The sequence below is a fragment of the Cebidichthys violaceus genome, unplaced genomic scaffold, assembly GCF_023349555.1.
Source record: "Cebidichthys violaceus isolate CVI_PGR_0920_01 unplaced genomic scaffold, fCebVio1.0.p SCAF_23, whole genome shotgun sequence".
Taxonomy (NCBI): Eukaryota; Metazoa; Chordata; class Actinopteri; order Perciformes; family Stichaeidae; genus Cebidichthys; species Cebidichthys violaceus.
Genome location: NW_027176406.1, coordinates 839,583 through 861,306, shown reverse-complemented (window position 1 = coordinate 861,306; position 21,724 = coordinate 839,583). Strand labels below are relative to the sequence as shown.

The following is a 21,724-nucleotide window of genomic DNA, read 5'->3' as shown; positions in this document are numbered from 1 at the left end:
AGTACAGTGTGGTAAATATGAAACTACTGCCGGTTAGCTTAGCTTAGCATAACGACTGCAAACAAGGGTGGACAGCCAGACTGGATCTGTTCACAGGTAACAAAATCTGCCTATAAACAGGGAGATTATTGTATTTATGTATAAATAATTAATAATAATAAAAAGGTTCAGGCCCTCTCCTTACCTCAACAATGTGTGTACAGTCCCTAACCGGCGGCTGGCTCCAGCTTAGTATTCACTGCACAGCCATGAGGGTGGTATTGACCTTCTGCAGGCAAGAAAGCTCATAAAATATCAAACTATTCCTTGAACTCTATGCAGCTTTTCATGAAGACAAATTATGTATCATTATGCAACACTATGTAATCCTACACATAGAACTCTAACTTTAAGAGGTGAGTTTTGTTGAGCAAGCATACTTTTTAATGCATTTTTGTTTTGTGTTTTTCACTTCAGCCACAGTGCATCCAAAGCCAAATGATAATGTTTTACTTGTTTGTCCTCCATATTTCTTCAGCACAGGCATGTGGGCATGGAGGTTCAGCTGGGAGTTGGTGCACAGGAGAGGTTGAGCCTGAGAAAACAAGTGATACATGGTATTCACCACACGCCTACACTGGCCCTGGATTCTGTCGATAGGTGATGAGGCCTGGGAGACACCAGAAGGAAAGAAGAATTGAAGGTAAAAAAGATCATTCCCAAAAACAGTGATAATAAAACTATTTATTTGTACAAAATAACATAAAAACAAACAGATGAAGAGCCATGTTTGCTTCTGGATGCCAGCCTTATGCAACACCCATAAATCTGCACAGTGACATGTTGACATTCACACGGCAAAATTCACAGCCGCAGGACAACAGAACCATCAGAGAGGAGGAGGACAGTCCTGAGTAATGTCTGTCCTTCATCCTAGAGACAGAGCTTACGTCACATGATGTTTTCTATCTGACTCACTCACTCCTCAACGTGTCTACTGTTTTCAAAATTGAATTTTTAACAAGTGAATCACAGCTCGGACCATTAAGAAAACATAAAGATGTAAAAAATAGCGGCGGGAAAAATATCGTGCCTTGCCAGTTTAGGGCTGAACTTTGGTTTTTGGGAGTTGTTGTTGAAATACTGCTTGTCTGTGTTCTGACTTGGTAACCACGGGTGCACCTGCTTAACCACTGATATACGAGCTGGCCCAGACAGGTAAGAATATGTGTTTTTGCAGACATTATGTGAATAGTTTACACATTTGTGGTCATGTCCCCATTACGAAATTCCAGCACTTTTCACTATTTTTCCCCTCTTCTGCATTAATTCTCCCGCCAAATGCTCATTCTTTCCTTCCATTCCTCCTTCTTCCATCCATGTCCTGCCCCCTCGACCACAGACTGTCATAAAGTCCAGCCTCCATACAGTCTGATCCAGTCATCTCCCCCCTCCAAGGTCACTTTGGGTCTGCCTCACTTGAATTGGCCAATTATCACTTCCTGTTCCTGTACTGACCTTTTCCCTTCAGATGTACTGCTCAGATGCTCCCTGTTAGTCACAACCATCACGCTCAGCTCCGCCGGGCGGATCCCATCCTGTTTTTCCACTTCCATCTCTGTTTTTCATTCATCAAACTTCACTCTCTGCAAAAAAACAAACAAGATCACGGCCGTCTAACGTGCATTCATAGCATTTCTCAAGAGCTGGATGCTTTGTTGCAACGCATAGACATGGAAAAGGCTGAGGGGGTGTCTGGTCTGAGCAGGACACTGACTGCATGAGAGGGAGTGAGAAAAGGGAAAAAGTACCGAAGTAGCGTGAAGGTAAAAACAAAAAAAGAGGGCGATGCACACGAGTAGAACGGCAGAATATAGCTTTAGAGACGGCATAAACAAGAGAGAACGCTGGGAGGAGAAGGGTGAAAAAATAAATCTCTGTTTGACTATTTTTTTCCATGCAATCACCCACTCCACCTTTTCTCATTCGCCCTCTCCTCTTTGCCGGTCTCTAAGTTTAGGAACGATTTCAAACTACTTAACTGAAGTCTTTGAGAAAGTCAAAACAGTCGCCCTCATTCATCTCCCACCCTCTGCTTTGTGTTTGACATTTAATATCTGCGCTGGAGGGCCCAACATGACCACATCACCGAATGTGTCTGCGGCCTGCAGCGCCAGAAAAACACCCACGGCTGCACCGACATGTGCTTTCTCTCTGAATCTCTCCTCTTATCTGTCGCCGGGGTTTATCTCCATCTTTACCGTCTGCCTTAATGTTTATCTGTCTGTCTGGAAACCAGCTGATTCCTGCTATAGCCCGTCCTCCTATTCTGGTTTGTTTGCTTTTTGGCAAGGGTCTGCTTTCACACAAGCTATTCACAGATGTTCCGCCTCAGCCAAATGTGATGCACACCACATGGATGTTGTCCCGTGTGACTTTAACGTAGGTGTACTGCTGAGTCAGCCGTTGTGTTGCTAGAATACCAGCAGTGATACGGTGACTGCTTGAGATCACAGCTTCTCATTCATGAATGTTAAAGAGATAGTTCAACCCTCAAAGTGCCTTCAAACAATGGTCAATATGCTCATGTAAGATGACATCATACCAGAACTAAGTGTTGCTGTCCAGGTGAGACAGGTGAGACGGTCCATGTTGTGTCTGCATGGATGGTATTTTCGTATAACGGCGCCATGCTGGCAAACAACAGTGAATACTATCACATATCTGCGATGGTGCAGGTTAGATGTCCCCCGTGCCAAGCGTTCCTCACCCCTCTCTGTTTACCCCCCTGCTTGTTTTGTCTCCCTCCCTCCCCCTCGCCCCCCCCCCCCCCCCCCCCCCCCCCCCATCTGTATTTTTCAGTGGAGGCCGCTGGAGTTGGGGAGGGAGTGAGTTAATACTGATTAAACGGTGGAAAAAGAGGGCTGATAGTGTGAGAAGGGAGGAGAGAGAGAGAGAGGGCGAGGGCTAAGGGGGAGGTGGTGGGTAGAAATGAAGAGGTGGGGGGGGGAGAGGTGAGTATAAAAGACGTGATGTCAGGAATTTGGGGGAATATTTCTCGGGAGGAAAACACAGACACAGAGATATTTCCAAGACTTCATACTTATCTTTCACGGTGAGTACATTAAAACAGATCATCTGAATGGCGTGGTGAACTGTAGAGGTAGTTTACATCTCTTTTCAACTTTGGCAAAACTTATCTCATCTTATCTATTAGCCGATGCATTTTTGTAGTTGTTTATTTTGTGTTGGTATATTGCTGCAACATGTAATCCTCATAGTACAATAGTCCTACAATACCCGTCTGTAAGTGTAGAGTACTTCATATGCAGCCTCAGGTTGGTTATGTTTGTGCCCAACAGCATGCCTGTGGCTTTTTCCAGTGAGGTGGGCACATTCAGTGGGGAAAATGAACCCACCAGGACCCCTGCTAAGACTCAGACCAACATAAAACTCACTGTTTTGAGTGTCAGCAGCTGACACACACACACACACACACACACACACACACACACACGCTCGTCTAGATGGCAGTCTTTGTGAACTTTTGGGCCAAAGGCTCTCTGTTTCTGTGCTCGCTGTGAGTCCGGGTACGACTGTAAGCCAAGATATGCCTGAGGGGCTGATGTTATGAGTGCTGCGTGTGTGTCTGAGTATGTGTCAGTGAGTTGTGCGTGCGCGTGTGTTTATGTATAATGAAAGCTGCTATTGACTGAGAAAAAAAGGAGGGCTGCTGAAACAGAATCCCGTCCAAATCCCACAAACAGAAGATGGGGATGAAAGCTTTTCTGCACTGCAGGCATGCGAATAGAGAGGGTGTGTGTGTGTGTGTGTGTGTGTGTGTGTGTGTGCGTGTATTGGGCTGATACACACATCTGGCATTACTGTTTGTTCAGGTGTCACACACCTTACCTTAGGTCCCTTTATGTGCGTGACTGAGTGCAGATGTGTGTGTGTGTGTGTGTGTGTGTGTGTGTGTGTGTGTGTGTGTGTGTGTGTGTGTGTGTGTGTGTGTGTGTGTGTGTGTGTGTGCGTGCAGAGCCACCCAGAATACCTGCCTCTATATAACTTCCACTTATCTCCCTGCATTAAGTTTATGAGGACTCTATTAGCTACACAGCTATTCTCTGGTTGTTCCCTACAAAGTGGGGCTCCAGCTACTGAGTGGGTGTTTGTACATCCAGTCACTGCAGCAACTCGCCAGCATGTGTAGACGTACAGTATGTGTGCCGGTCGTATGCACAAAACCACGGGCCCAGATTTAGAAGCGTTTCCCCATTCAGCCTCCTATCCCTGCTTGTGGTTCTCTCCTGTTTACCCGCAGTTTTGAAATCGGAGCCACTTTCTCTCTCTTTCTCCTGTCTAAGTCTCACTGTGGTCTGACCGGCCTGACTCACTGAAACACCTTTCTCCTCTTTGTCCAGCGCCACAGAGCGGATTACGCAAGCCACCAGGATGAGGAGCCTCCTTCAGTTTCTGGCACTCTGTGCCGCGGTCTCTTTCTGCGTCTGCTACGGTACAGGTCCTCCCCGACGTCCTCAGCTCCTCTGTCGCTCAGCAGCCACTATTCATTCAAAACACATAATTCATCCCATTCATCATCATCATTTATGATTAACCCGACTCCATGTTTTTCCCGTAGACTCTCATGAAAGCACAGAATCCGTTGAAGGTGATTAAATGTTGTCTCTCGTTCATGGAAAAACATGCATGCAAGTTCTAACCAACAAGACGCCGCCTGTTATACAGCGTAATGTATTTAACCCTGGCTAACATTCCCCTGCCCTTTATCTCGCCGGACTTAGATCAGTTGCACGATGGGCATGCCTTATACCCGATTCAAAATCTAGACTTTTTGTCTAGTAAAAGTTTTGTGCTTCCAGATCTGTTTGTGCCTCCGAACCAAGCCAACTCGTTCATCACGCCACAGAGGGGCAACGTATACAACCCAGCCAGAGGGAACGGCCACAACTATTACCACTTCATGAGGTAGAAGACACAACCACAGACATGCATGCACAGCACATTACCCTTGTGCACCCTACATATGTAAAAACCACACAGAGAGGCATGCACAAACTTAATGACACTATTAAAAAAGTCTACGGGACAGAGAGAGAGACTGAAGCTAAATGCTAGAATCTAAGAATTTAGGAGGAAAGGCAACAAAGCAAAGACACAAGCTGTTTCTGATTACAATCCTCTTCCTTCTTCTCACTCATTCTTCCCCTCTAACTGTCTCTGTCTGCCTTTGTGACGTATCTCTGTACTCCCCCTTACATCTCGTCCAGGACGATAAAGTCTCCGGCGGAGAGGCGTGCGGAGACCTGTGAGGACTACTCTCCCTGCCGCTTCTACGCCTATCGCCACGGCTTTCAACAGGCCTACCAGAGGTACTTCGGCTCCCGAAATCAACCCCAGAGACCAGCCGTGACTCGTCGGTACTAAACAGAGAGTCTGTCGAAAAGCAGAATCATCATTATCGTCTGGGAACGAATGCGCGTTCCTTCATCACCCCCCCCCCCCCCCCCCATATCACAACTTTTCTATAATTTATGTGTTGTTTTTGTGGCCTCTTGTGGATGTGGAATGGATCCTAGAAGAAAAACACGTTCTGTAGACACAAAGGCATCCAGTGTCAGTTACAGGCGTGTAGAAATTCACGGCCAATCTCTTGTGTAATCTCAGGATAACCTTTATCCGCTATTATCACACCTTCACCGCATTTATGAGCTTTATGCGCTTTATGCACGACTGAAGTGTTTCGCTCACTATCCACTAACCGTTTCTCACATTATCCACCTATTTATCCAGGCCAGCACTGCTGTCAGTGATTTATTTTTTCCATTGCTTTGAATAAATAAATAAATTCCCCTTTATTGGGGTTTATCCGAATCCTGTTTGTGCAATTTCTTTGCCATATGGGTGTGTGAGAACTTTTGGCGTTGAGTGTCAGTGTTTGCAACACATGGCAGATGTTAGAATGATAGATGAAATGGCTAATTTTACAGCTCTGTGTGTTTTTAGACCGAGAATAGTGTTTGAATGTATACTCATACATGTAAAGACAATATGTTTTCCTTATTTGTTTTAGGAGATTAACATAGAGCCTTTTGAGAACTGCCAGTGGAAATATTTAAAGGGGCCAGACTGTAGCATTCATCAGCAGAAGTTGAATACTCAACAACCATGTTTTCATTGATGTAAAGTCACCTGAAACCAAGAATCGTTGTGTTTTTGTAGCTTACAATGAGCCCTTCATATCTACGTAGGGGGCGGATTCTCTTCACAGAGTCCGCCATGTTTCTACAGTGGCCCAGAATGGACAAGCCAGACAGTGGCTCTAGCGAGAGCCTTTCACATTGTGACTTGTACCTGAAGGCCACCATAGTTCTCCACATGCTTGGGAAAGGGAGGGACGCGCAAAGGGGCGTTTAGTTACACCACTAGCTGCCACTAAATCCTACGCACTGCTCCTTTAAATGTCCCTTTGGTGGAACAACTCAAAGACATCTAAAACGGGGTAACGAGCCCCAAACTGCACACCTGCACACCAAAAAAGGGGTAAAAACAATGTATTTGATCTCATAAACTGTTAATGTTTTTAAATAAAAAATATTAATCTGCAAAGTAACTATATTTGTGGAATAATTGTGTACAATATGTACACACGAAGTAGGCCTACGCTCAAGTAAACATCATCATAAAACAATGTAAACTCTCGTTCAGTCATTTTGATCGATTCGAACTTGGTATTTATGCATAAGATTAACTGAATTTTCTTTTTTATTTACGTTGCTTCTACAAAACACACACATCACCACGGATGCCTAGCTAATTCGCGCTAGCTAGCTAGTGCTACAGCAAGCTAATACAGCTAACTATGATCGTAGAGTAAAGTCAGCTCGTCAGATGAGGATACATTTCTTATCGTTGGTTAGCTATTATGTCATTGAGTTAAGTGATGGTGTGCATTACTTAATTTCAGAAATGTAACTTTAGCATTCACTCTCACATGCTATAGAAAATATTTGCTACTTGTCGTTCAAACCAGCTAACAGGGCTAATGTTTGTGTGGTGAAGATCTGGCTCCTTGTAATCTCAGGAGGAATGTATCAGCATCCTCCTGCTGCAGACAGACACACAGAAGGCAGCAGACGTCTGCATGGCCCAGCAGGGCCTGAAAAAGACAGACATACTGGATGTGTGTTTTGTCGTGTCGCCAGAAGGCCTCCGATCAGCACAATTCAACTCGTCCTGAGGTTGAATCCTCCTCTGTCAAGGCACCGACATTGACCCAGACGGTCAAATTACACCCCATAGAATACTCTCAGGACCAGTCCAGAATCTAAATATCCAGGCGGGAAAAGCAACAAGAAGAGCAGAGGAGAAAACATTCTGGAGGGACGCTTTCACATCACAGATTAAGATATTTTCTAGTGCATCAGATGCTGCATTCAGCTTCAACATTACCAGCAATGGTCTCTTTTTAATGAACAAATACAATAGAGAAGAGTTAGATGTTTTCTGTTGGATTTTTTTTAAATGATGAAAGTTTACAAAAAGTTAGTTAACATGTCCCACTCCACTGTATGAAGCTTTTCCCACCGCTTTATTGGGAAACCACCCACTTGTTTCTGGAGAAGAAGAAAAAAAACTTTCCACATTTGAAATTACCCCTCCACAAATCTTCAAACACACTGGGTTTGTTTCTAAATGTTGCTTTTGTTTCTGTAGGAAATCACCGCGGTTTGCAATAAAGAGGGAGAGAGGGCCCTCAGATTAAAATCATGTCACATAATGTGGGACGGCGGTTTTATCCTGTTTCAGTTTGTGTTACATGTTCTTCTCTGCTGTATCCACTTCGTGACCTGCATGTGAAAGTGTGTGGGTGTGCTGTAAAACTGGGACCTCTCCAGGCTGCCAGCTGGCATGGCATCCCTAACGTTTCATCAAATGGTTTATTACTGACAGCAAGAAGTCCGGTGACGCGATGTCACTGCATTTTACACCTCTGTTACAATGTTTGAGCATCTCCTCTTCAATCATTTTCTTTCATCTTTATACGCGAAAACATTTCACGATGTACAAGAAGAAATCTAGTTTCTCAGCCGCAGCTCAAACGACCTCCACAAGGTGTCAAATACTGTTCATTGAATAACACAGTGGCTCATATTTGACATTTGAGAGTCACCCCCACATTTGCTTTCTCATCACCTTTGCTTTAAAACAAATACCTGCCTTTTGGGAGAAGACCTCTTGTCCTCTATGTGTTCACCTTTATCCCCATTTATGCAAAAAAAATAAACTTAAAATTTGTTTTTGCATCATTCTTGTGGAGGTGTGTATCTCTGGTGTGATATATGATTCCCTAACCAATCACACACAGAGGGCCGCATCTATAAATCCAGTGTGTATATGTGCATATATGAGAGAGAGAGAGAGAGAGAGAGAGAGAGAGAGAGAGAGAGAGAGCTGTTGAAGTCTACTTGCTGCCTGATACGCTGACGCTGAAGAAAGAGGCTGAGAGATGAAGACTTTGGCCGTCTTGGTTCTCTGCTCCCTGCTGTCATCTGTCTGACTTCAGGTAAGAGCTGCACAACAGCATATGATAAAACAAAGCTCTTTATTATAGTATATTTTTATAGGATTTGAATGCTGTTCTGCAAACAAACAAGCAAACAAACTACTGACACTGATACTAAATGTCTGGCCAACTGATGCATTTAGTTCTGGCTTAAGTAAAGACAGAGGTTTACTTTAAAAGGAATGACTTGAAAGAGGGACTCTTCCTGGATTGAAAATGATCAAATCAAATAAAAACATTGTTATTATTCATATGTTCCCCCCATATATCTGACAGATGCCTCCACTGGCTCCCAGCCTGCTGACAGCCCTGCTCAGGAGGGTAAGATCATGTTTTGACTTTATGATCAAAGTTGCATTAATATGTAACATATTGCCTCAAGAACTAAACCTGATGATTCCCACAGTTTGGCTGGACAACATCTGAGAGTTCTAGACAAATTAATGAAATAGAAAACTGATTATTAGTTTAACATTTTGTTTAATACTACTCTGATTTCTTATATACATGTAGAATGATGATAAAGACATTTTGAACTTATGAATTCTGTATTAATCCACATTTTATTTGCAGCACCTGGACTTTCTTTCATGGTTTAACACAAAATTGTTATTTCTGCCGAGTTGCTATTCATACGTTGAATCTTTCTCATGCATTTGATTTGGGTTGATCGGTAGACATTGTGTATATACATTTACAGTATATACATATACAATCACAAAAGTTGTGTTACATGTGCAGGTTTGTTTGTGGAGAGGGAGCAGGCCTCCACTGTGGTGAGGCAGAAGAGAGCTGCTGGAGAATTGTCTCTGACCCAGCTGGAGAGGTATCACTTTCACGTCACCTATAAGAAGCATGGGGGTCAAATCCAGCAGCATATATATGATGTGTCTTTTAATCTAACGTAGTCCTGAAGCACTATTTGTGTGAATGACGTGTGTGTGTTGCATCTCTGTAATCACTCTCCCTCTCCTCTCTCTCTCTCTCTCTCTCTCTCTCTCTCTCTCTCAATCCCCTATTAGAAGCCAAACCATGACAACTGATTTTTTTTTAGTTAGGCCAAAAAAAAAAAAAAGCATGAGCAAAAATATTCCAAAAATGTGCCAGTCTGTCAACGTTTTTACACAACTTAAAAACTGAGAGATTTGGGGATAAAAATGCAAACAGATGTGAGACAGTTGAGCAAAGGGAGTAATATCTGCATGGGGATATATTTTCCATCCAACTTAAACCCACAGAATTGTTTCTGTAATTCTATAATTGCTGTTACCATAGAGTAGTGTGATGAAACTAAATAAAGAATAAATACAAATAAATAAAACCCTTCTGTGTGTCTGTGTGTGTGTGTGTGTGTGTGTGTGTGTGTGTGTTCTTTTATAACATGTGACCCTGGATAGATTAACATAATAGATAGCTGAATAGAACTGCTTTGACAAATTATGGCCACTAGATGTTCCTGTTGACCGTGAGCATGACATCACAGACAGTATAGGTTCTTTGCATATGACGTCACACATCGGCGTGCTTTCCAGGTGGAGTGCAGCAGGCGACTGGAGGCAGGTTCAGCACTGCAGCAATAGTGCCTCTGGTTTGCGCTGTTTACGGCTGTTCCAACCAAACAAATCTAGTAAAAAACAAAGGGCTGCTTTCGACTCCCGAAAATAGTTGTACACAAAGGTAAGACGTTTTTTTTAAATCACAGAGAAATGGCGACTGACATGGATCAAAAAGAGGTGCGTAAGCTAGCTAGCTAGCTAAAAATGGCAAAACACTAGCTACAGAACAAACACCACGGGGTGATATTATCACAGACGTGTCTGGCTATGTTTCTGGTGATATCACCAGTATGGTACTGCAGTCAAGTCAGCAGACACTCCGATATCCATGGTTAACTCAGCAGACACTTAATTTGTAGTGCGCCTATATGCTGAAATATACGGTAAACGCATTCAAACGGCACAGATTGGGAGCGAGCGAAGGACTTTGTAAAGTTAGCGGAAAGATTAACTTGAGACAACATTCGGTTTTCTTCAGACGAATATCCGGTTTTCAAAATAAGATGTTTCGTCTGAATGTTGGATACTTTGTTGTATCCGTGAAACAAAGTATACATATTGCATAGTGGAAATAAGATTAAATTAATTATATTCACATTAAGTATGAAACATGTTACCTGCATCTCGTGAGTAAATGGGAAAATACACCTAAATTGTGCGTGAAGTGTCTTTATTCTTTGATTTGAGGGTTGCTGGAAAGATATTAAAATGAATAATACCTGACTGACAGTCAATTAAGATATTTTACTAAGCAAAAACTCTGAACTGAATTCAAATGGCAAATTTCGGACATTTTTAAGGTGCTATAAAAATGTTTTTCTCAATAATTCCACACAATGACTGATGTATATGTAATCAAGGCATCGTTGACTCCACCCATACAGAAAATCGGGAATTTTTACTGTACGAATTAAGAAATATTTCAAAGTAAATGTCATACATTTATACAGAGAAAATATCTAATTGAATATATGAAGTGTTATAAAAAGTATTTTCTCAATAATTCCAAACAATGACTGAGGAATATGTGTTCAACACATCTCTGACTCCACCCATGCTGAAAATCAGACAATTTTACTGTACCAATTAAGAGATATTTCAAAGTAAAAGTCATACATTTGAACCGAGAAAACATCTAATAACTGAATATTTGAGGTGCTATAAAAATGTTTCTCAATAATTGCAGACAATGACTGATATGTATGTGTTGAGGACATCGTTGACTCCACCCATGCTGAAAATCTGACATTTTTACTTGTTGACCACGGAGATCTGAATGTCTGCTGACTTGACCGCAGTACCATGGTCTGTGTTTCTGTCATTGCTTTTAAGCGGGAGGAAGCTAGCTAGCTATCTACCGGGAGATTTGTTTTTAGCGATGTTAGCTGGCGAGCCCTGTAGGAGGAGGTCTGGAGGATGAGGCCATTTGTGATGTCGACCGCCTCCACACCGGATAAATCGCTCTTCTTCATTTTGTAGCGATCACATCCAATATGTGCTTCTATTTTTCTGGCGATAACTGTTCAATCAAGTTTTCAACCAACCCTTTTATGTATTCACTTTGCTCCACTTCCACTTCGTGCAGTATACAGGTTCTTCACGTCCTGCCCTCCATCTGAATTTTGCGCGGCATAATAGTCACGTGGACGTAGTCACCGTGACGTGGTCAGGCGAAGGTGGATCTCGCTGTTAAGTACAACTGAACGCAGAATAAGGCATTTTTTAGGCGAACAGAACAGAACCCTTTCATGAACTGAAAACACACCGTGAAGCGGTTAAAGTCCTAAGATGAAAACTCTGAGTAGCAGACGTGTTAGCAACCTGTCAACCACAAGGTAACGTCAAGTAGCAACGCCATAAAACACACGCTGCTCTATCTTCTTGTTTTACTCTAAATGGGAACATAATCTACAAAATGAGGCCATACACTCATGTACAATATTTACTGAGGTCATAAATCAAGTGAGAGGTAGGGGGCATCTTCTCACAGGCTTCTATGGAGTGCTCGTCTTGAAGTCAATGGGTTTACTTCAGAATCAGAAATGGGTTTTTTTGCCATGTACCTTTGCACATACAAGGGATACGGCTTGGTGATTGGTGCATGACAATAAACAATATAAGAGTATGCTAAAATGAGTCTGTTACTGAAGTGTTAAGTGTATATTTAAAGTGAACAGTTGAGCAGGGATCTGTAAATGTATGTAATTGTCTTTGGCCCGGTCGAACTTCTTCAGCTGCCTCAGGAAGTACATCCTCTGCTGAGCCCTCTTTGTAATGGAGCTGATGTTCAGCTCCCACTTGAGGTCCTGGGTTATGATGGAGCTCAGGAGGAGGAAGGACTCCACAGCGTCGACAGGGTGACGGTCATATTTCTCTGACCTACACACAGCGAAACCCCACCGTCTCTGATCAAGTGATTGATGCTACTTCAGTAAATACCTCTTGAATTCAGAGTACATGCACTTTCTGTAGTAGTACTTGTGTTCTCACAATGGCTCCACATATAAACCAGTTACTGAAAGTGGTTGCTAAGTTTTTGCTCATTCATTTCCTTAAAGCATGACACAGATCTCAAGCCTCAGCTGCACATTTTGTGGAGATTTGGGGTTGATCTTAATCGCCTGACTGCGTCTTGTGAAGTAAATCTATTTTGGATCACTGGAGTATTTAGTCAGACAACTCCGTCACTGATGAAACTACAGAAACAGAGAAGATTGGGGAGCTTAGTTACTTTATCAGCATAAAAGTCTAAATGACACAAAGCCCATACTTGATGGGTGCTGAACACAAAATTATTATATCATTTGGACAAAATAAGGTTTTGTTAGTGGAGAAGATTCTCAAAGTAGAGATGTTTTTTTTCTAAAATATGCTTTTTATTTTAGCCTAAGTAATGTTTTATCATACTAAATAATAAACTGGCAAGCATTATTTAGTCCAAATGACGTTTTGTGTCGGTAAACGATGTGTTCAAATGTATTTCCTCATTGGAAGAGAACTCTAACCCCCACCCTCTGGAGATCCCCTTGTATTTTTGCCTTGCGTACGTTTTGTTTACCGCTCATTGTGTAACAGTATCACTGCTGATTGACAAAGTGTCTTGACCCGATGATGTAAGCCTGCTGTTTATTTCTGGCTGATTTGCATAATTAGTACCTGTGGACTGCCAGAGAAGCTCCACACACAATGTCTGTGACACAGGCGGCATTGTGAGAGACGAACACCTGTTGTCACCAAAGTTTATTTTTTCATTCCAGCTGCTGGCCGAGTTGCGCAACCAGTCTCTCAATACCACAATGGCTCTTCATCTATTCAATTTAAATTTCAATACTTTGATGTATGACCAAATACCTGCAAAACGAATGACATTCCCATCGGCGTCAGCTGTAGGCCAACGTCGTAAAACACGGTGAACATAAGCAATCGGACGGCGGGACATGAAATACTCGATTATGTTGCTTGTTGAGCGTGTGCTCGAGGCGGTAATATTGCTGCGTATTCTTGTTGTTTCCCTACTTATATTTTTAGTAACTAAATAGCCAAACTTTTAAAAAAATCTGCTTTGTTTAAGCGTGTTAGTTTGTCTAACATGCCTCACAGAGCTGCTCTGATGACTGCAGACTCTAGTCTTGTTTCAATGTAATATGATTTCATATTTGATGTCGTGCAGGAAGGAAAGAGGCGGCTTATTTTCATTAAGAGTGCTGCATTCAAAATGTTACTTGCGTAAAAGTAATGTGTAGCTAATTTGAACGGTGTTGTTTGGTGTTTAATCTGTAGCAATGTATTTTACTGTATAAACTGATCATGTTTTGCATGTAAATTATTTATCTAAAAATGTAACCAGGAACTTTGTCCGTTAAATAACATTAAAGTAGTAAAAAAAACACTATGTTCCTCTTAAATGCAGCCCGCTACGGTTACTCTTTGTTCTAAATTTCCAGAGTAGCTTCTAAACTGTAAAAAAAAAAAAGAATTCTAAATGTACAACAACACGCCACATAATCTCCCTTATTCCTCGTCTAACGGGTTTGTCTTGAATGTAACCTCAGTACCTCCGATGGCGTCACCAGGAAGGAGTCTGACTCCACCCAGCCCATCTCCTACACCTTGTTTATGATCCCGCTGCCAACAGCAGGTTATTCAATTGCCGCGATGGACCTGTTCACGTTCGACAAAGAGAACCGCCATCGCATCCAGGCGGTGGATAATTCATTTGCTCCGGCGGGGCAGCCCCTGTCCAAGCCGGGTCGGGTTCTGATGGGACAGGGCCGCCTGGTGAAGCAGGGCCGCCGGAAGCCCCAGCCGAAGGTTTTCTTCCTCTTCAACGACGTGCTGGTGTACGGCAGCATCATCCTGCACGGCCGCTGGCACAAAAACCAGAAGGTCATCCCTCTAGGTGAGCAACTCCTCCTGTGGCTTCACTTCATCCAGTCCGACTGAAGAGAAAGCTGGTGATCAAACCAGTATCTGTGTTTACAGCTCCACTCAAGCTAGAGTGACCAAGTATTTATTGCTCTGCACCTGTTTGCCTGTCCACATACCACCTAAACTACTTTCAATTGAGCACAACGTTCTATAGATATAAAAACAAAACACACACAAAAAGAAAAAATAAGACGACATTTCTTTTTTTTTTTTTTGCAATGTTCTCAATAGGCCGTCTTGACTGTCATTTCAGGGGACATCATGCTCGAGGACATGGAGGACACTGAGGGATTGAAGAACCAATGGCTGATGCGCACGCCGCGCAAGTCGTTCTTCGTGTCCGCCCCGTCGTACGAGGAGAAGCGGGCCTGGATGGAGCACATCGAGCAGTGCCGCTCCAACCTGCTGCAGGGCGGCAGCAGCCAACCTGGCTCCACCTTTGCTGTGGCGTGGATCCCAGACCAGGCGGCCTTCAAGTGCATGCGCTGCTTCAACAAGTTCACCAAGACCAATCGCCGCCACCACTGCCGGAAATGCGGCTTTTTGGTGTGCAACGCGTGCTCCACGCAGCGAGCGGTGATCGGAAACATTCACCCCACCAAGCGGTTGAGGGTCTGCAGCCTGTGCGACCAGAGGACGAAGGAGGATGAGGTGTCCGGCCCGGGAGGAAACGGCACTCGGAAGAATAGCTCGGAGGAGGACAATGAGGCGCCGTCCAGCGATGAAGACGAGAGAGCGGAGACGATGGAGGGCCACACTTACGGCGGCTGGCTGGTGTCCCATCAGGACACCTGTGGACAGATGGACACCTATGTTTACCCGAGACCAATGAATCAGAGGCCCCAGTAAAACATGGAGACGGTCCCTCAGACATGTTTGCCATCATCAAGCGTCATCTTAAACAATGAAGTCAGCGAGTATTTGGCCTTTTGAATGGGCTAAGATGACACAAAGGTAAACAAATGCAACAGAGTAACGTTAAAAACCTTGAAGGAGAACGATGTAACGTTGTCATACCCGGTCCTCGAGCCACTGAAAAACACCATTGTCTTCTCAAATATGATTTGATGTCAGAGGATGTTGAGAAGAGCAGTGCATGCAGTTATGAAACTGCATTGTAACAGTTTATACTTTGCTACTTTTTTATTTTTGCTTTGAAATTATCGAACAACAATAAAGCGCTTAAAACACTCGTAAAGGATTTGTGTCTCTTGTGATTATTAGATCGAGTCAGATGCACCAATTTAACTTCTGTTTTTATTATATAACGTTATAAAATCCTTATTTTCATGATTAGTTTCAGAGGACTTCATTAACAGACTTTTTTTTCAAAATGCCCTTTTTAAAAGACTGCTTTTATGTGCTTTTAGGGTGTTGAGTCCATAGAGCGCTCAACAAACCCAGCTGTGACATTTTATTGTGAAGGTAGGACAGCTAAATCAGTTATAGGTTTTATAAACAACTCAATGTTTCAGTCTCTCTAATCTTGGTTGAGTCATTTCTGAGAATGTAGCGTCAAACCTGTTTGACTTCTCCACACACGGAAACGTGGCCTACTTACTGTAGATCAGACAGTAGAGTGCATTTATCGGACATGGGATTAGTCTCACTAAACACAACAAACTGCTGACACTCAAGTCTTTGTCCCAAATCTTCAAAGAGGATGCGAAAGCGTCTCAGAAATGTCCACTCCTCCAACTTCCAACTTTGTCTCTTTGACTGCTTTATTTCTTTTGATTTGTGAAATAATCAAACATTTATATTTTCGTACAAATGAACTGAACCTGTGACACACGTTGACGGTGAGTCATGTGCTCTTGTCTCTCTTCCAGCTCCTACTTTATATCAATACACCGTAAGACCTTTATAAGTGTGTGAGTGTTGTTGATAGTTCTCACAGGGTTAAAATCTGCTGAGTGCCAAATATTTTTAGCATACCTGAAGGCGCTAGCAGGAAGAACATTGTTGGAGTTGAGACGGTTTCATAATATCTGACAGATCCGTATTATTCCAAAAGCTACTTTTCACTAAGACCTCTTTTTACTGGACAGTAGACACTCAATAATAAATAACAGCTGCTCACATGCTAAAACAAGTTCAAACAATGTAAATAGATATATATATATATATATATTGTTGAGCTGTCTTTCTGAACAGTGATGATAAAATCGTTGCATTCAGTTGGTTTCATTTGGTCCTAATTTACGTGCTGTGCTCAATACTTCCTCTACTGTAAATACTGTGTGTAGTCTGGCTGTTTACATGATGCATGAAGTGCATAAACTACTACGTAATAATCCCGCTGACGTCACAGAATTGGTTTGAATTATGCAGAGAATGAGCTTCTGAAGACCTGCTTGTTGTTTGATAGAGTTCAGAGCATTGCAGATGTGTAGAAAATGCACAGAGTCAAGTTGATTACCATTAAATCCTGCAGCCTTTTAAATATTGAATCAGACAAGCGTGACATTGAAGGCCAAATTAGAGATGCATTTCACGTACCTGTTACAATATGATGACTATGTTTAATTTTATACATGCTGCAAACATATTGGTCAGAGTCAGCACAGTACAGAGAACAGAGTCTGCCGTAACGTCTTATTTTGAAAGGTAGATTGTTGGAAAGTGTTCAGAAAGAAGTATATAAGTACATTATTTGAAGTTGAGGGTAACACAAGCACTTGACAGCTGGTCTTGTGTTATTGCTGAGTGTCTGCTGGACTGTTGAAGAATGGCATTCCTGCCACCTAGTGTCACATTTGGCTTTTGCAGCGAGGGACAAAACAAGCAGATCCCTTAAAGAACCTGGTCTATAGCGGACTCAGAAGAACCCTGTTAGAAGCTCAGTGAAACTCCTGAACTACGTTTTGCTGATTAAACTGTCTGCTGTTTATGAGAGGGAGCGGCTGTGACTGGAACCATGGAAGCGCCCGTTGAACTCCACCTGCAATAGTTGACCATTACTTTGAAAATCTTGTTTCAACCCTCCTCCCTCCCTGATCCCTGCCTTCAAGGCTCACAGGTCTATTTTGTGGTCCACTTAGTATGGATGTGTTTTTAATTTGAATGTTTTGGAAAACATTAAATGGGAGCGAAAGTCTCGTCGTTTCTCCTGTTAAACAGGACGTTTATGTCCGGCTGCTTGTCCTGCTGTCCTGGACCTAAAACCACAACAGTTTTCTCCTGAAGTCTTGGTTCATTAAATAGTCTGTTGCTTATGAGTGCAGGTGGTGCGCATCATTGAAGCTTCACTTAACTCCACCTGCTGCTGCCAGCAACATCTGATCATTACTAATCAAATTAAGCATGATCGGATTATTTCATTTGATTAGACTTTGTTTTCGGTAATGACTATCTTTGAGTTGAGGGTTGACGTCACAGATGATGTCACCGGTCCTAACTCTGTAAGCGAGGTCGTTTGGCCTGATGTGTCGAGATGTCAAGCGCGACGTCATAGACCTTCCAGAACGGGGGTTATAATAATAATAATAACTGTTTGTCCTCACCCTGCGTCAAGGCTGCCGTAAGAAGAAGGCTTACGAGGAGGTGGCAGACCGTCCAAGTCACGGGCTGAGGACCTGAGGAAGCAGGACCTGAGGAAGCAGGCCTCGGCGACAGGTGCAGTCTTAGACACAGCTGCCACTATGAACAGGACTCTACGTGCACAAACCACACTCTGTTAATACAGCACTCAGCTGTCACATGTCTAGAGTCCCACCTGGGTAAGACTAAGACGGATAAGCTCATTCCTCTGATTACCAGTTAAGTTAGTTCACTGAAAACATTGTGAAGTCCAAAATTAAAGTAGGTTCAGGAGACAGTGGTAGGAAAAAAAACAAAAAAAACAATCCGAAGCCTTGCAGTCAATTTAAGTTTGTTAAAAGACAATCGGAATCAGACAAGAAATTTGCAATTGGTGCATCTCTATGAGAGACTTTTAACATAATCAGACTTCAGATCAACTTCTTCCCCTAAGCTTTGAGCTCCTGGACTTGTTTGCGCCTTACCTCCATTACTTATGAACCGCTGCAAGAGTTTTTTCAACTGCATTCAACTTTTTCTTTAGATCCTTAGTGAGATTTTTCATGGACAAGAGTCTCGACTTCATTCGCCTCGTCTCCTGACACTTTAGCTTCAGCTTTTTGTGAGCCAAGACGAGCTGATCTTGTACCGCGTCCACTTTGCGTTTCAGTGTCCTGGGAGAACCAGAAACGATGTAGTTGTGATCAGTGCTCACGTAGATCTGCTCTTGTTTCAGACTCCGGTAGCTATGATCGTGCAAAGCGGATTGTGAAGTTACGCTCGCCGCACACTCGGTATTGTCATCGGAAACGACTTCATCGACATCGCCGCCGACAATAACCCGAACGATGTCATCATCAAGGACATCGTCAAAGACGCCGTCAACGACGCCGTCAACGACATCGCAGTCAACAACGTCGTCCTCCTCAATAGGCGCTTGCTCCGCATTGGCAATGTTATGATACGGATCATTGTCAATGTTGGTAGTCAATCGTAGCAGGCTGGTCTGTGTGGTCGTGTTCGTTACATCCTCTATCAACCAATGGTTTTGAAAGACGAAAATGGTGGGCACAGCAGTCTCCTTCAGCCTCCTCTTGCCCTAAAGATAAATGCAGAAGACATCAGCAGGTACATTTTGTGATTTAAAGGAGCAGTATGTAGGATTCAGTGACATCTAGTGGTGAGGATGCAGATTGCAACCAAAGGAAAAGCCCTTTCCAAGCGTGCCAGAGGACTACAGTGGCCTTTATGTAACGTAAAAACACAAAAGGGTATCTCTGGAGCCGGTGTTTGGTTTGTCCTTTCTGGGCCACTGTAGAGACATGGCGGTGCAACATGGCGCGCTCTGTGAAGAGACCCGCTCCCTACGAAGACATGAAGGGCTCATTCTGAGCTAAGAAAAACAACAATTCTTGGTTTCAGGTGACTTTATATTAATGAAAACATGGTTATGAAAATTCAACTTTTGCTAATAAATGCTAGTCTGGCCCCTTAGATATTCAACTGGCATTTCTCAAAAGCCTCTATGTTAATGTCATAAAACAAATAAGGAACATATATTGTCTTTACTATATAACACAATTCTTAGTCTAAAGTGATTATACACTAAATAAAAAACCCAATTCTGAATATTATATTCCATTTCTCCCAATAGATCCCCCTAAATCCTACATACTGTACCTTTAAATTCTGATTTTAAGGGTGGTTTTCCAAACAAAAGAAGACAATAAACAAATAAAAGCGAAAACCACACATTTTGTAACCATTTATAAAAAAAAGTATTCACACACAGGAGCATTGAAATCATAGTAACTATACAGTTGTAATGAAACTTGTGTAGATCCACCAGGACCACGTACATCATCTGGGTGATATCCACACATTCAATATGTTTTTACTGTTAAGTCACCTCCACGTTAGGTCTGGTATTTCAATAACTTTCACAACTAAGTATTGGTACATTTAGAAAATTCACTGTGTAATTAATTAATGCACTAAAATGTGTCCGTCTACCTCCTTGTCTATGAAGAACTGATCCTCCTTAAAGTGCGTACTGCACAGACGTGAACTTTTAGATGGGATCCAGTTCCTCCTCCTCACATTCAGCAACCATTGCTTCAGCCTTGCATTATCACCTAAAGGAAATCTGTTTGAAGAAGGAAAAAATAGAAGTTAACTTTCGCATTCAGACATTCCAATATGTTATAACAGATGGAAAGTGGATATCAAATCATGTGTCAGTCTTCACTGTAGAGCTTTTGGGAATGTTTGGGCAAGTAGTGGAAGTTACACCAGGAGAGATAGGCTCAGATTCTACTGTTGTTCTACAACTGACCTGCAGAGGGCAGCAACGGGCCTTTGCTGCGTCTCCTCTGCCGCAGATGTTATCAGTAGAAGAAATGTTCATTCACAAAACGTCAAAAAAAACTAACAAACGCTAAAGCTAGCGAGCTAGCTAGGTTAGAAAGCTGCATCTGTATTTCACGTAAAAAATAAATGCTAATTTTAGCAAGTGAACAGCGGGCTTAAAACACAATGTAACGCTACTCACCGGAAAAAATTAACGTCCGACCCCTTAGAATGTCTTCTGGAACAACCGTAGGCTGAACAAGACATCTTAGACAACACACCACAATGTTACAATTAACTTTAATGAACCGTAAACGCACCGTGAAAGGGTTTAAGTTCCTACACGAAAAAACGCATAACACCCACAGGCTGTAAATAAGAAGAATATAAGATAACACCGCCAGGCTGTCTGTGAGAGGCGGACGAAGCATTAGGTCGGGTCTGAAAAGTGAAGCCAAGGCGGAAGTGGCTCAAACCCGCATTCTCTCCTTTGACCAGGAGGGAACGAGTCCTCTGGTTGCAGCTAGAAGTCTTCTTCTTCATGCTCATGAAGGTTGACAAACAACGTTATGGTGCACTACCGCCACTAACTGGTGTGGAGTGTGTATAAATAAAAGAGAAAAGATAATGAGAACAAGAAAATAAGCAAAGTTATACTCTCTCTCTCTCTCTCTCTCTCTCTCTCTCTCAATCAAGTGTTTCTCCTAAAATATTGAAACACATAGATAACACTTCTCCCCAGGACTTTGTAAAATATAACGTAAATCATAATTCAACTTCATTTAATTAAGAAGCAGTATCCATTCTCTCAGCATCTTACTTTGCACAGTAAAGCATAACGTGTTCTACCATTACCCATACCATTCTATAGATCTATTGTGTTTTCCAATTTTAACACAGTTCCCGTATATGTTCCTGCTGTGTGAATGCTTCAACCTGACGAACTGGAATCAGAACGTATACGTTCTCAAACGTCACATCTTCAATCCATTGTAATGTCAGCAAAACAAAATGTTAGTCTATATCTTTGAAACAAATAAATAACAAAAATGTCTTTACCAGGGATAGCATATACCAAGTAAAACAAGTAATTCAAAAAACTGTATTATTTGTCCATAATAGATCTATCAAACACATGATTAGTATGAATTGCCGGGTTTTTTTGTAATCGTGGTGCCATATTGATATTACATTACATATTGATATAGTTTTTGATTGGAGTCCGCCCATCTCTTCTTCTTGTAAATGTGGAATTTTCCCCAAAATAAAATGAACTGAAAAAAGACTATTTTGTGTTGAAATC

At 42.4% G+C, this 21,724-nt stretch overlaps 3 protein-coding genes across 5 annotated transcripts; 2 read left to right on the top strand and 1 right to left on the bottom strand.

Moving 5' to 3' along the window:
- The first annotated feature begins 3,009 nt into the window (after positions 1-3,009).
- Positions 3,010-5,874, top strand: mgp (matrix Gla protein). The gene is made up of 5 exons (XM_068719031.1): positions 3,010-3,094; positions 4,404-4,495; positions 4,622-4,651; positions 4,863-4,968; positions 5,271-5,874. Exons 1-5 carry the CDS (start codon positions 3,012-3,014, stop codon positions 5,425-5,427), a joined length of 468 nt encoding a protein of 155 aa, XP_068575132.1. The 5' UTR covers positions 3,010-3,011; the 3' UTR covers positions 5,428-5,874.
- A 4,261-nt stretch (positions 5,875-10,135) lies between these two features.
- On the top strand, positions 10,136-15,742 carry LOC137878461 (pleckstrin homology domain-containing family F member 2-like). The gene is made up of 3 exons (XM_068718773.1): positions 10,136-10,243; positions 14,175-14,521; positions 14,804-15,742. The coding sequence occupies exons 2-3, from the start codon at positions 14,239-14,241 to the stop codon at positions 15,397-15,399; spliced, it is 879 nt and encodes a 292-aa protein (XP_068574874.1). The 5' UTR covers positions 10,136-10,243; positions 14,175-14,238; the 3' UTR covers positions 15,400-15,742.
- Positions 15,743-16,256: 514 nt separating this feature from the next.
- Positions 16,257-20,895, bottom strand: LOC137878460 (THAP domain-containing protein 1-like). 3 transcript variants are annotated; one of them, XM_068718771.1, is made up of 5 exons: positions 20,624-20,895; positions 20,408-20,444; positions 20,086-20,218; positions 18,558-19,171; positions 16,257-18,206 (listed from the first exon to the last, which is right to left on the bottom strand). In XM_068718771.1, exons 1-4 carry the CDS (start codon positions 20,850-20,852, stop codon positions 18,563-18,565), a joined length of 1,008 nt encoding a protein of 335 aa, XP_068574872.1. In that variant the 5' UTR covers positions 20,853-20,895; the 3' UTR covers positions 16,257-18,206; positions 18,558-18,562. The 3 variants fall into 3 exon arrangements, with proteins under 3 accessions (XP_068574872.1, XP_068574871.1, XP_068574873.1); XM_068718770.1 differs by having other exon boundaries at positions 16,257-19,171; XM_068718772.1 differs by lacking the exon at positions 20,408-20,444 and having other exon boundaries at positions 16,257-19,171.
- Between the last annotated feature and the right edge of the window lie 829 nt (positions 20,896-21,724).

Coding starts and splice junctions, on each gene's coding strand:
- LOC137878461 (XM_068718773.1), top strand. CDS start 14,239: ATGATCCCGCTGCCAACAGCAGGTTATTCAATTGCCGCGATGGACCTG. Junction 14,522..14,803: donor CCAGAAGGTCATCCCTCTAG/GTGAGCAACTCC, acceptor CTGTCATTTCAG/GGGACATCATGCTCGAGGAC.
- mgp (XM_068719031.1), top strand. CDS start 3,012: ATGTCAGGAATTTGGGGGAATATTTCTCGGGAGGAAAACACAGACACA. Junction 4,496..4,621: donor CTCTTTCTGCGTCTGCTACG/GTACAGGTCCTC, acceptor TTTTTCCCGTAG/ACTCTCATGAAAGCACAGAA. Junction 4,652..4,862: donor AAGCACAGAATCCGTTGAAG/GTGATTAAATGT, acceptor TTGTGCTTCCAG/ATCTGTTTGTGCCTCCGAAC.
- LOC137878460 (XM_068718770.1), bottom strand. CDS start 20,852: ATGCTTCGTCCGCCTCTCACAGACAGCCTGGCGGTGTTATCTTATATT. Junction 20,445..20,623: donor TCGGACGTTAATTTTTTCCG/GTGAGTAGCGTT, acceptor CATCTGCGGCAG/AGGAGACGCAGCAAAGGCCC. Junction 20,219..20,407: donor CCCGTTGCTGCCCTCTGCAG/GTCAGTTGTAGA, acceptor TTCTTCAAACAG/ATTTCCTTTAGGTGATAATG.